The 14718-nt window shown below is 43.0% G+C and overlaps 1 protein-coding gene across 9 annotated transcripts in view; it reads right to left on the reverse strand.

Annotated features, from left to right (window-relative positions):
- LOC134336931 (membrane-associated phosphatidylinositol transfer protein 3-like) overlaps positions 1–14718 on the reverse strand; it is a 661054-nt gene that overhangs the window by 98404 nt on the left and 547932 nt on the right. For all 9 annotated transcript variants that reach the window (XM_063031601.1, XM_063031602.1, XM_063031598.1 and 6 more), the window contains one exon: positions 12659–12829. In XM_063031601.1, coding sequence (XP_062887671.1) covers positions 12659–12829 — 171 coding nt within the window. The remainder of the gene's footprint in view (positions 1–12658; positions 12830–14718) is intronic.

The following is a 14718-nucleotide window of genomic DNA, read 5'->3' on the forward strand; positions in this document are numbered from 1 at the left end:
CTCAAGAGAGGCCTGGGAGAGCAAGCAAAAATGGTCTTAATTCCTTAAATCTCTGTGAGCTGTCATTGCTTCATGAAATGGAATTGCAGTTTAGCCTTCTCAGGATCAAAGTTATTTAGTCTCAAGTAAGGAGGTTAATCCTTTATGACAAAGAACATAGAGCGGTACAACACAGTAGAGGTTTTTCGGCCCACGATGCTGTGTCAACCTTTTAACCTGCTCCAAGATCAATCTAACCCTTCCCTCACACATAGCCCTCCATTTTTCTTTCATCCGCGTGCCGGAGAGACTTCTAACTGTCCTAGTGTACCTGGTTCTACCATCACCCCCAGCATGTGTTCCATTCACTTACCACTCTGAGTGAAAAAAACCTAGTCTGACATCACCCCTATACTTTCCTCCTTATTTACTTACTGCCCATTACACCTCTATCACTTAGGACAGCAATCAAAGTCCTCCATGTCTGGCAGTGTTCAGGGCTTCCTTCATCGTGTCGATAGTTTCCTCTCGGTTTTCACTACTGTCAGTCATGCAAATCCAGATGGAGACTCAGGAATACTGTCACGCTCAGAAGTAGGATTCTTCATTGCTTTCTCTGTAACAATTTTGTTTTACCAGTCAGGGTTGTTAGCCCAGAGATGAACTCCCGAACCTGGAGGACCAGTGAACCGCTGGTCTGTCCTCTACACATTGACCTGATTGGCATGGGTGACCATGCAAAGAGACAAAGCATAAAGCCCTGGCTCCAGCCAACACAGCTCTCCAGATCATAGAGGCATGCAAGCCTTCAAACCATGACAAAGTTGTGGTCCATTTGGAGGATAATTTCCTCCACCACCTTAAAACTATGCCTCCTCATACTAGCCATCGATGCCCCAGGGAAAAAAAGTCTGGGGCATCGTTTTGTGGGACATCATAGTGTCCACTCTATCTATGCCTCTTATCATCTTATACACCTCTATCATGACCTCTCATCCTCCTCCCTTCCAAAGAGAAAAGCCCTAGCTCACTCCACCTCTGCTTATAACACATGCAGCATCCAGGTAATCCAGGCAGCATCCTAGTAAATCTATTCTGCACCTTCTCTAAAGCTTCCACATCCTTCCTAAAATGAGGTGACCAGAACTGAACACAATACTGCAATGTGGTCTAACCAAAGTTTTACAGAGCTGCAACATTACCCTATGGGTCTTGAATTCAGTCTCCTGACTAATGAAGGCCAACATACAATGCAGTTTATTAACCACCCTCCCAACTTGCGTGGCAACATTGAGGGATCTACGCACGTATACCCCAGGACCCCTCTGTTCCTTCAAACTGCTAAGAGTCCTGCATTCCAAATATTCTGCCTTCAAGTAAGCTGAGCAGAAATCTCATTGCTTGATGAATTTTGGAATCCTCCACCATGACAAACCATATACACTACGCTGACAATCCCACAACCATATCTGATGACAACAACTGTGCTTACAACTTAACTGTGATTTTGCATCAACAAATTATCACTGTGAATGACTGACTGGGCTCTTGCTTGATTCACTGCAAAAGGGGTGGTGTCATTCACTCAGCACCCCTGAGGTGACCGTTTGAAATGCTGAACTAAATCTGAATTTACTTCCAACTGTTTGGAATAAGGATAATCCAATGGGCTAACCCAGGCCGTTCTCACTCCCAGTATTTGGTGATAAGTCCCTTGTGGCTCATAGTGGGTAAATTAATGACGTATGCTTTTATTCAACAGAGAACAATTTGAATTCCAACGTTCTTTTTTCAATAGATGCTTCAAAAAATTGCAACTCCATTGGCAACTATTTTCCTCAAATTGTCATATTGAAAGGTTCAAAAATAAAATCTGTACAGCATTAATTAAAATTTAAAATGCATCCTTTTCTTCTGTTTCTGGCATCTGCAGATCTACAGGATGGTATGGTAGCGTAAAGGTTAGCGCTACTCTTTATAGCACTGGCTCAATTTCCACCACAATCTATAAGGTGTTTACATGTTCTCCCAATGACGACATGGGCTTTCTCCAGGTTCTCTAGTTTCCTCCCCCATTCTAAAGATGTTAGTGAGTTATGGGCATGCTATGACATTTGCGGGCTGCCCAGCACAGTCCTCGCTGATTTGGTTTGACACAAATGATGCATTTCACCGTATGTTTTGATGCACATGTGACAAATAAAGTTAATCTTTAAAATAGGCTTTATCTTTAGATTTTTCCCATTTCACCACGCCAAATGTTTTAAAACTTGTACATTTACCAGTTAGCAACTTCTAGACTTACTCAAAGTTAGAACAGTTGATAATTAGCTATTAATAACTTAGCACCAGGCAGCAGAACAACAGACAAGTTCCAAGCTTACAAGTCTTTAAATGTAGCTGGTCTGGGAACTATCACAAAGCAATTGGGTGAAGTAAGAGTGCTGTTTACTTTTGAATTGCTGATTCCGTGCCAAATGTGGCAGCAGTAAATGTGTCAAAATGTTAAATAGTGCAGCACTAGTCCTATTAAATTACTGTGCTATAAAATAAATGTATGTTAATGAGCGACATGGGTTCAATTCCCACTGTTGCTTGTAAGGAGTTTGTACATTCTCCTCGTGACATCGTGGGTTTCCTTTCAATGTTCCTGTATCCTCCCACATTCCAAAAGCGCACAGGTTAAAGGGTTAATTGGTTACATAGGTGCAATTGGGCACGGCAGGCCCATTAGGCAGGTTGGTACCATGCTGTATCTCTAAATAGATAAACATGAAAAGAATTCAAGATTCTTGGAGGGTAATGAGTTTACTAATTGGAGTTACACTCACAATGCATTTTCAAGCCTAAGTTTTCCAGTTCATGCTCTTGAATGATGACACTACAACACATATAAATGAGTCTCTCTCTTAACACAGTAGCTTGTGGGGCCAGCGATTGTCATTTAATCAGATTTCCTTTTGAACTTCATAATTCTACAGTGATGATAGAGCACAGACAAAAAAATGATGTTACAATGTCATGATATTTTGAGCTGCCAAGGAAAAGCATGAGTGTAATAGAAAAAATGATTAATGTTAGCAACAAATTGGAAGGCAGGTGCAGTTCAATCTCTTCTCCTTCAATATAGAGAATTGAAAGATGTAAATCAACACCCAATTTGCAGGGAAAAAAAATCTTTGAATTCCTTCTGTAATGCTTTTCCATCACTTCACAGATGATGATTCTTTAGTTGGATGATGCTGAATTAAAAATAGTTACCTAGGAAACTGGCTCCATGGTCCACAAGATTTATAATGAATTCCTGTTTGAATTATCTTGCAAATGAGGTGAAAGATTGCAAAATCAATAAATAGAATCTCCAGCTGAAAAGCTTGAACATACTTTGGTGCTAAAATAAGCAAGATACCTTTGACTTGGTACATTGATCTGCCGTTCAAAGCTCTTTTTTTTGAGTCAAAGGGTTGTAGGTTGAATTGTCACTCCATGGACTTGAGAAGAAAACTCTTGGCTGACATTCTTCTGCAGTTTTGTTGAAGTGTTGCATGGTCAGAAACAGCATATTTCAGACGAGATGCTTAAAAAGGCCCAGTTTGTGGATCAACAGTTTCCTGTAAGGCAGGTTCTCCCAGTGTCTGGGCCAAAGAAGTCAGTTCTCAAAAACACATCATCTGGCCATCATCTCACTGCTACATTTTTGTTCACTCCAAGAGCATTTGTTGCCTGGAATGAGATGCTCTGACATTGTGAGGGATGCCACTGGAATGCACAATTTTCTTTTAAAATTGTGATTAATGTCTATGGATTGGCAGCTTTAAATCTTATATGTAGTCAACCAAAAGAACTGGAAGAGAAAGAACTCAGAGGTTGCCTACCTTAGAAACAGACATCACATAGGTTTATCAAAACTGCATCCCTTTTGCTGGGAAGGAATACTTCCAGACTTCATCTATTGTTGAGCTTTATTGTTATTTATGAAAATGCATTCTTTTCTTGTAGCTCTCATTTTCAAGATGAATAATTCTCACTATTATATAATGTGCATAAAAACTTCATTTATTCTGCTTGAACACTAACTTGAACTCAGCTTTAGCAGAGCACCCCTGTCTGGATTCCGGACCATTTCAGATTTGATTATTCGCTTCCTGCTCCAACTCTTACCCAGTGATTTGATATGGGTTTTGTGCATCTCTATGCAGTGGATTTATGTCCTCTGGAAACCAGGAAACAACCAAAAAGTCATGAGCTTCTCCAAATAGGTCAACCACTAATTCCACTTTCACTTTCAGTTGGTTGCACTCCCATCACTGACGATTATGAGATTGAAACCCTGCCCTGAATCTTTGCTACAAAAATTGGGAAAGCCAACTCCTAAACTGAGTTGGTTGTAGAAGGTCCCATGGACCAGTTCACAGGATGTAGTTATCCCTCTTATGATTATTTAACAATATTGTATTGCTGTTTGCAAGAGCTTGTGTATAAACTGACTGCCTTGTTTGTTGTGTTACAACAATGTCTAGGAGATTCTCAAAGCTTCCTTGAAGAAATGCAACATCCCACTGACTTCTTGGAATCTCTGGTCAATGACCAGTCAGGTAGAGAAGGAGCATGCAAAATAGCATTGAGAAGCTAGACACCATGCAAGAGGTACACAGAGAAACCCTGGATAAGAAGGAAATAATGTGTACTACCACACAAACATGCATCATCAACTTCCTTTTGCTCCATCTGTGGTTGAAACTCTGACACCAACACTGGCTTAATTAGCTATTTGGAACCCAGAAGCAAACCCTATTCAATCTCAAGGGATAGAAGAACAACAAGGACTAGAATTTATTGACTTAGAAGTGCTTTGGGACATTGTGAAAGGTGATATAAAAATCCAATCCTTTATGTATTTTCAACAAAGCAAAACACTTTTAAAATCTGATAAAGGAAATGCTAAATTGATCATCCCAGGTGAGGCAAGTTGACATTTGGTCTGACAATACCCAAAATGTCAACTCCAGAAACACAGAATGACCTAAGTGTTCTCAATTACACTTATATTGACATTGGTGAGTAACTTCTAACTTAAGGTCACCTATACTATGGATACAGACTGACATGTATTTCACATAGAGAGAAAAAAAATTCCTATTATGTTTCCACTGAGAAATACACTGTTCAAATCCAATACTGGAAGCTCTCACAGATCCATTCTTAACAAACATACCAACATGAACCTTTGGCTACTTCCTTCTATATGTAACATAAAAATGTAACATTCATATTTAAAAGTTAATGCTGTATAAATCAACAACACGTGCAAGAAAGTCTTCTTTTATTAACCACAAATTGTCATGCCTGGTTAGTTTTATGTGATTAATTTTGATTTTACAGTTATGAATCTAATTTCAGTGTTTCTGGCAACCATGATGATAGGTTGAAGACTAAAAAAAATTGCAGATGCTGGAAATCTGAAATAAAAACAGAAAATGCCAGAGAAGTTCATCAGGTCAGGGGACATTTGTGGTTTGACCCACGATGAATGTTTGTTCAGTCTTTGTGCACATTGCTCATTATGCACAAAATATACATAAGAGAAACCCACAAACTTTAAGATAGATAACACTTTGAAGGGTTTGCTAATGATGTTCTTTTCAACAATATGTTGCTGTTGTGAAATCAGTAAAGAAAACAATATGTCTTTTGACATTCTTGGTAAAATTTCAAATGAGCTCATTGCATACAATGTACGAAAGTAAATTTTAAACCAATAGCATTCAGCACTGAAGCATCCTCAAACATGATCAGGGATATAATGCCTCAAAATGCAGGTTGTATCAGGATCAATCCTGACTCCAGTACTGTTTATGTGGAGTTTGCAGGTTCTCCCTGTGACTGTGTGGGTTTCTTTTGGGTGCTCTGATTCCCTCCCTCATCCTATGGATGTGTAGATTAGTTGTATAATTGCAAATTGACCCCAGTGTAAAGGTAGTTGGTGCAATCTGAGAAGAATTGTCAGGAAACAATTCGGGAATAGAGTTGCTCTCTGGGCTTACATAGACTCATTGGGCCAAATGGCCACTTTCTATTTCATAGGCACATGTGGAAATGATAATCCATTATGAGTTAGGGGGGTAGTATAAAGAATGATAAGATCTTTTACTGATAATGGAGTTGTTATTACGTGTAATGAACTGTCAATAGCAATAAGACTACACCTCATGGCTCCAATTCTCTGGGCCAGGCTCTGATGCTCCGTTGTAACACTCAGTGGACCCCAGGCCCCAATCCTCTGACGTAATGACAGGTATCTCCACTCAAGCCCTAACTCACTGCTCCATCACCCACACTCTGTCCCTGAACCCTGATCATCAGACAAGCACTAAATTGAGGATCTATCCACCTTGCCTTTTCCACCCTTATACATGGAGCTGCTATTTTCCCCCATCTGTTCCACATAGACACTGCTTAGTTTTAAAGTGACCACTGTATGGCACACTGCTGTCAAATGTATCACATGATGGGGAAATATCACTCCCTGGGGATGTTATTCCATGGAACCTTTCCTCCTCCAGTACTCTTACTACATCTAACTTAGCAGCAACACAGGTATGAGAATGGAAATGACATAGTTATGGCCATCATATATGCATCAAAGATTCATTGCCAACCTTCAACCTTCAAAATAACCAAGTAGCCCATTAACATTTATATAGTCTGAAATTTGATGTTTGATTTTTATATCTTGTTCTGTGTAAAGCCTTGCGGTTGAAAACTGCTATACAAATAAGTATGCCATGCCTTGCCTTAACTGGGATAAAAGACAGAAATGCAATTAATCCATCCATGTAGTTGCAAGAAAAGACAGAAAAGAAATTCAAATACATTTCTATGTCCAGTTACTGCTGAAACAATTCTAAAAGCTGGGATGACTGTTCAACTGAATGAAACTTATAAATATTGTACATAATGATGACAATGCAATGATAAGTCCAACAAACCTGGGAAGATAACCACATTAATCCAAACTTCATGATTACACCACTCACCTTCCAACAGCTACCCTCTCTTGAAAGCAGTTCCAGGTATTTGATGCAGATAATTACTTTATCTGAAGTGGAATATCATGGCAATGTTGGAGGTGAAATTAAAAATCTCTGAGTTTACATACTGACAATGGCATGTGCCTGGATTTTCCAGGGAAATGCTGATAGCTCTTGCACATCCATGAAGATAGAAGTCCCATACTGAATGGCACCTGTTCACGAAGTAATCTATGACCTCACTTCAACGTCCAGACTCATTGTGTAGTAAAGACAAAAGTGCAAAGGTGTGACAACTTCTCACTACTCTCCCAGTGGGATACCTGCTCCAAATCATTGGCCCTGGCAAAGGAAATGCATCTTCATTCATTTAAATGCAATGACTGTGAGTATGTTTTAACTTTTTTAATTGTATTAGTCTATTTGAATATTTTAAAGGAGACACAAGAGGCTGCAGATGTTGGATGCAGAGGAACAAGCAATCGGTTGGGTTGACTGGTATTGCGTGCGGAAAGGAATTAACAAAATTTTGGGTTGAAACACTGAACTTTTTTTATATAAATGTTGAGTAGTTTGAATAATTCTCTTTAATGCTCTAAATTCAGTCATATTCAAATTACCTTGACATATCTGACATTTGGCTAAACTGGGAGGTCGTCACTGTTCTCAACATCTTCACAGGTCGGATTTACATGCTGAGATCCTGTTAAGGGGACAGATCCCTACATTGAGGTTGGAGACACTTTGGTCCAGCTAGTTATTGTCAGGAAATCTGCACAGGTGCGATCTTTTCCAGAAGTAAGAGGAGAGAGAATGAATGGCAAGTGAGCAAATTATATCAACATACAACGGGCTGCCAGTTGATTTGATTTGAGATAAACAATGCACTTCACTGTATGCTTCGATATACATGTGACAAATAAAGTTTATCTTTAAATACTTAAGGCAAAGTGGCACATGCCAGTTAATCCGGGTAGAATTCCTTTCTCTGTGTTATGTGATACTTGATTTTAACTCCAATCCTGAAAATGAAAGTCCATGGAAGCTAATTTAGAATGTTCAATGTCAGGTCACTACATCATGCTTCCCGGATATTCAGCTGAGGACAAATTTCTTGTCCCCTGTACTATGAAAGCGAGTGTTATTTATGGGTTGAATAAAAGGATGAGAAAGCTAAACCTCAACTCCATTTCTTGTAGCAACAGCAGCTCACAGAGATTTAAATTTGAAAGGTTGGAAAAAAAGATCATCTTTCATATCTAAATGCCATTAAATCTGGAAAAATACCCCTGTTGAAGCTTCACTAATTGGATAAGCACCATGGATCCAAAGGCCTTCACTGGTACTGCAAGATGCTATGCTAGGCAAGGCATAGGAGGGTATGGACCTAATGCAGATAAATATGATGAGTGTGGATGGGTAAAAAGGTCAGCGTGGACCTGGTGGGTAGAATAGAGCAGCACGGTAGCTTAGTGCTTAGCACAAAGCTTTACAGTACCAGCGACCCGGGTTCAATTCCCATCGCTGCCTGTAAGGACTTTGCATGGATTTCTCTGTGTTCCAGTTCCCTCCCACAGTCCAAAGACACATCATTTGGTAGGTTAATTGGTCATTGTAAATTGTCCTATGTTTAGGCCAGGGTTGCTAGGCAGTGTGGCTCGAAGGGCCGGAAGGGCCTGTTCCATGTTGTATTTCCATAAATAAAATAAATTTTTAAGAAATCATCTGCTTCTCTACTGTATCACTCTCCAACAATAAAAGAACCACTGCTCCCACATACTGAAAACAGACTCAAAACCGAAAGGCATTCAGAACCTTCTCCATTTTATGTCATGAAAGCATTGCTTTATTTTAGCCGTTCGCCCTCAGGCTGCTCCAGACACTGTCGTCTTCCACAGGAAAGTCATTTTACCTTGAGGAATTCAGCAAACATGCCATATTACTGGAACAAAATCCATTGTTACATGAGAACAAGCAAAAAAAAATAAAACTGCCAGAGCCTTGCAGCCTCTTGTATGTACCTCTAAAGTGTGGCCTCTGGAGACCGGTTAAAGCTAAGACTTCAGCAGGTCGGGCAGCATCCGTGGAAAAGATTGGTCGATGTTTCGGGCCGGAACCCTTCGTCAGGACTGTAGGGGGAAGGGGCAGAGGCCCTATAAAGAAGGTGGGGGAGGGTGGGAAGGAGAAGGCTGGTAGGTTCCAGGTAAAAAACCAGTAAGGGGAAAGATAAAGGGGTGCGGGAAGAGAGGCAGGGAGGTGATAGGCGGGAAAGGTGAAGAAAGAATAGGGGAAAACACAATGGGTAGTAGAAGGAGGCGGAACAATGAGGGAGGTGGTATGCAGCTGGGGGAGGGGGCAGAGTGACATAGGGATAGGAGAAGGGAGGGGGAGGGAATTACCAGAACTTGGAGAATTCTATGTTCATACCAAGGGGCTGGAGACTACTTAGACGGTATATGACGTGTTGCTCCTCCAACCTGAGTTTAGCCTCGTCATGGCAGTAGAGGAGGCCATGTATGGACATATCTGAATGGGAGTGGGAAGCAGAGTTGAAGTGGGTGGCTACTGGGAGATCCTGTCCGTTTTGGTGGACAGAGTGGAGGTGCTCGATGAAGCGGTCCCCCAATCTGCGTCGGGTTTCACCGATGTGGAGGAGGCTGCACCGGGAGCACCGGATGCAATAGATGACCCCAACAGACTCACAAGTGAAGTGTTGCCTCACCTGGAAGGACTATTTGGGGCCCTGAATGGTGGCAAGAGAGGAGGTGTAGGGACAGGTGTAGCACTTGCGCTTACAGGGATAAGTGCCAGGTGGGAGATCCGTGGGGAGGGACGTGTGGACCAGGGATTCGCGGAGGGACCGATCCCTGCGGAAGGCGGAGAGGGGTGGAGATGGAAAGATGTGCTTAGTGGTGGGGTCCTGTTGAAGGTGGCGGAAGTTGCGGAGGATAATGTGCTGGATCCGGAGGCTAGTGGGGTGGTAGGTGAGGACAAGGGGAACTCTGTCCCCGTTGTGGTGGCGGGAGGATGGGGTGAGAGCCGAAGTGCGGGAAATGGAGGAGATGCGGGTGAGGGCATCATTGATGACGGCAGAAGGGAAACCACAATCCTTAAAGAAAGAGGACATTTGAGATGTCCTGGAACGGAAAACTTCATCCTCGGAGCAGATGCGGCGGAGACGGAGGAACTGGGAATAAGGAATGGCATTTTTGCATGTGGCGGGCTGGGAAGAGGTATAGTTGAGGTAGTTTCCCTTCTGCTGTCATCGTAGTTTCCCTTCAGCTGTCATTAATGATGCCCTCACCTGCATCTCCTCTATTTCCCGCACTTCGGCTCTCACCCCATCCTCCCGCCACCACAACAGGGACAGAGTTCCCCTTGTCCTCACCTACCACCCCACTAGCCTCCGGATCCAACACATTATCCTCCGCAACTTCCGCCACCTTCAACAGGACCCCACCACTAAGCACATCTTTCCATCTCCACCCCTCTCCGCCTTCCGCAGGGATCGGTCCCTCCGCAACTCCCTTATCCGCACGTCCCTCCCCACGGATCTCCCACCTGGCACTTATCCCTGTAAGCGCAAGTGCTACACCTGTCCCTACACCTCCTCTCTTGCCACCATCCAGGGCCCCAAACAGTCCTTCCAACTGAGGCAACACTTGACTTGTGAGTCTTTTGGGGTCATCTATTGCATCCGGTGCTCCCGGTGCGGCCTCCTCTACATTGGTGAAATCCGACGCAGATTGGGGGACCGCTTCGTCGAGCACCTCCGCTCCGTCTGCCAAAACAGACAGGATCTCCCAGTAGCCACCCACTTCAACTCTGCTTCCCACTCCCATTCAGATATGTCCATACATGGCCTCCTCTACTGCCATGATGAGGCTAAACTCAGGTTGGAGGAGCAACACCTCGTACACCGTCTAGGTAGTCTCCAGCCCTTGGTATGAACATTGAATTCTCCAACTTCTGGTAATTCCCTCCCCCTCCCTTCCTCTATCCCTATGTCACTCTGCCCCCTCCCCCAGCTGCCAACCACCTCCCTCTTGGTTCCGCCTCCTCCTAATACCCATTGTGTTTTCCCTTATTCTTTCTTCACCTTTCCCGCCTATCACCTCCCTGCCTCCCTTCCCCCACCCCTTTATCTTTCCCCTTACTGGTTTTTCACCTGGAACTTATCAGCCTTCTCCTTCCCACCCTCCCCCACCTTCTTTTTAGGGCCTCTGCCCCTTCCCCCTACAGTCCTGACTAAGGGTTCCGGCCCGAAACGTCGACTGATCTTTTCCACGGATGCTGCCCGACCTGCTGAGTTCCTCCAGCGTGTTGTGAGTGTTGCTTTGACCCCAGCATCTGCAGATCATTTCATGTTAACGCTAAGACTTGACAGGTGTGCTCAGGATTTCCACACATTTTAAATATATACAACCCAGAGACTGAAACCAACTAAAGTTAGCGGAGTCTATTTAAACCGACATTATATCAGTTATGAGATTAACAAAATGTTTTATTTTGGAGGAGGAGAAGATGGTGGCATGACACAGCGCACAGCGGCCACTTCAGTGAATTATATCTATTATCTGTCAAGTAGGGTGCTGTGCACAATCCTGATTTAATGGAGACAGATGTGAGAGCACGGAGGAACATCTGGAGAAACTTCTGAAATGCCTGCTTCGCTGACGCTGCTACTGTGTGATCCAGAATCTCCGGAGGAGAAGGCCCTGAGTCCTTGGCTTTGCTTGTTGCTCAGCGGCCGGGGTGGGGTTGAAGCGCTCGGCAGAGGATGGTGCTCGGGAGGCTGTATCAGAAGGGCTGGTCGGAGGCTCGAACTTTTCGGACGGACTCAGAGTCGGCTGTGGTCAGGTGCTTCCAATGCATCGACAGTTGTTGGCACCTGGAGGTTTATGGCAGGGAGAGTTTCTCCCTTTTGCCACCTGCTAACGGGACTATCGGGAGTCGATCAGAACTTTGAGACTTTTTTTTACCGTGCCCATGGTTTGCTCTTTATCAAATTATGTTATTGCTTTGCACTGCTGTAACTATATGTTATAATTATGTGGTTTTGTCAGTGTTAGTCTTTGGTTTGTCCTGTTTTTTTTTGTGATATCACTCTGGAGGAACATTGTATCATTTCTTACTGCATGCATTTCTAAATGAACGAGGACTGAGTGTCCTCATAACCTAATCTAATTATAATTTGAAATACTATTGTGCATGCATGATGCTCCGTTCCAAACTAAATAAATATATTGTTTTCACCAAACGTTGCTGGTTGTAAGCAGGACAGCAACAAATATATTCTGAATGGTCTTATACATTGTTTTGGAGCAGAGAAATAAGCCCTTCAACCCATCATGTGTATGCTGACCATCAACTAAATCCCTATACAAATGCCATTTCCTAGCATTTGGGCCTGGATGAGCACTTAATGATTCAAGTGCTCGTCCAGATGCTTCTTAGTTATTGAGAGGGTACCTACCTCCCCCACTCACATAGGCAGTCTGTTCCAGATTGCAACCATCCTCTGCATGGAAAAAAGAATCTTTATCAAGTAACCTCTAAACCCCTTACTCCTCATCCTAATCTTATGCCCTCTGTCCTTGCCCACCTCTTCTCTGCGCACCCCCCACAGCATACATAGAAGAACGTACCTAGGAGAGTGGAATTCCCATCGCCCAGCGGGTATCTCTGATACCTTGGAACAGAGACTGGAGGCAAGAGGTGGAAGCTTTTCTCCAACAGCGGCTCCAGGCGACAGGCAGAGGGGTCAGCTGAATGGAAGAGGCTGTATACCTGGGTGCAAGCAGGCCGCAGCTGAGCCACTGGAAGAAGAAAGAGAGAGGCATGAAGAGCAGAAGCATCCGAACTTTAATCTTCAGTGTCAGTGAACCTGCAAAATGTTTACTGGCAGTGTGCATGTACACACACACTTGCACACAATGACATTCAAGAATAAAATAAGGTGAATGATTTTAATGGAGATAACACAGTCACAAGTGATATTACAATTGAAAATAAAAAATAATATTGAAGGGAAGTAGATGCAACAAAGGAGAACAGTCCTATATATTAACATAAGCCCTTCTCAGCAGCAACAGGTCAAATTCATCACTTCCCCCTCTCCACTCTTCATCATCAGCAAATGAACTGATGATCAAAGGTGTGGATAATGAAAGATCAAAAGGATTTAGACATTGAAAATAAAAATAATAGTATTCTTACTTTAAGCACATTTAGGTTCAAGATGTTAATAACAAACATTAGGATTAAGTAAAATGCTTACCTGCATTACTGTTTCATTCATTCCATATTCAGTCCCCTAGCTTTACATCAACCAGTTACAGCTACAAGGCAAAGTCCCACAGCCCAGTACACCTGAGCTCTCCCCCTAGACCAGGGGTTCCCAACCTGGAGTCCTTGGACTCCTCAATTAATTGCAGAGGTCCATGATATAAAAAAAGATTGGGAACTCCTGCCCTCGATTCAATGAAAAGCAATGTTGGGGAGCAGAAAGACAGATATCCTGGCATTTTATATTTCCAAGTATATATCTAATTCTTAAAAATATATTGTGCTCTAATTGGGTCATGTCATTTTCAATCAGTTAACCAAGCAATCAATTGATTAATTTTCAAAGGGTCACCATCACTAATGTTTCTCTTTCAACCTCTGTATCAGTGAGTAACACACACAAAATTCTGGAGGAACTCAGCAAGTCACATAGGATCTATGGTGAAGAACAAGCAGTGGGCATTTTGGGCCAGAAAGGACAGAGGAAGGAGCCAGAATGAGGAGGTGAAAGGAGAGGAAGGAGTACAAGCTGGCAGGTGATAGGTGAGACCAAATGGTAGAGTAGGGGATGAAGTAAGAAGCTGGGAAGTGATAGGTGAAAGAGGTAAAGGGGCTGAAGAAGATTTCTGATAGGATAAGACAGCCGTCTGTAGAAGAAAGGGAAAGAGGAGGAACATGGGCTGGTCTGGAGAATGGAAGGGGTGAGAGGGGAACCAGAATGGGGAGTGAAATGAGAGATAACAGGAAGGAGGGGAGAAATTACTGGAAGTTAGAGAACTCGATATTCATGCCATCAGGTTAGAGGAATATGAGGTGTTGCTCCTCACTGTATCAGTGAATTGTTTGGGAGATTGTTACACTGCGCATAGCCCCTCGGTGCTAATGGTGGCAGGGCTCTAGACTGTGGTCCACACCAATAAAAACCATTGTGGCAAGCTTCAGTGCATCTCTCAGTATGTACTCCTACACTCAGGAACATCCCAGCTGACAGTACTTGATGACAGACACATTTTGGGCAGGAAAACCAATCAATTTTGGGAAGACTGATGAAGACCATAGCATTCCTTTCTGGGCCTGCTTGGTAATCATATAGTCCACAATCCATAATGTGCAGTGAGATTGTGATTCTGGCTTTGCATGAAGGATATGATGGGAGGCCCCCTCTTTCAGACAGCCAAGCAACATCTTGGTGCTTGTTTAAAAGTTCTGGTAATGAGGCACTTTGCCAAATGACTTGACAATCTCTTCAGAAAGCCATCCGATAGATTCTTTCACCCACTCAGCCTTCAGAACATTCCATGCATAGTGCTGCCTGACTAATTTTGTGATGCAAGATGTTTTACGGCAGAAACTTTTCCAAAATGGGGATGGCATGATTCAACTGAATGGGATCTTCCACATGAACGAGGCCAAGCCTATT

The sequence above is a fragment of the Mobula hypostoma genome, chromosome 23 (genome assembly GCF_963921235.1).
Source record: "Mobula hypostoma chromosome 23, sMobHyp1.1, whole genome shotgun sequence".
Classification (NCBI taxonomy): Eukaryota; Metazoa; Chordata; class Chondrichthyes; order Myliobatiformes; family Myliobatidae; genus Mobula; species Mobula hypostoma.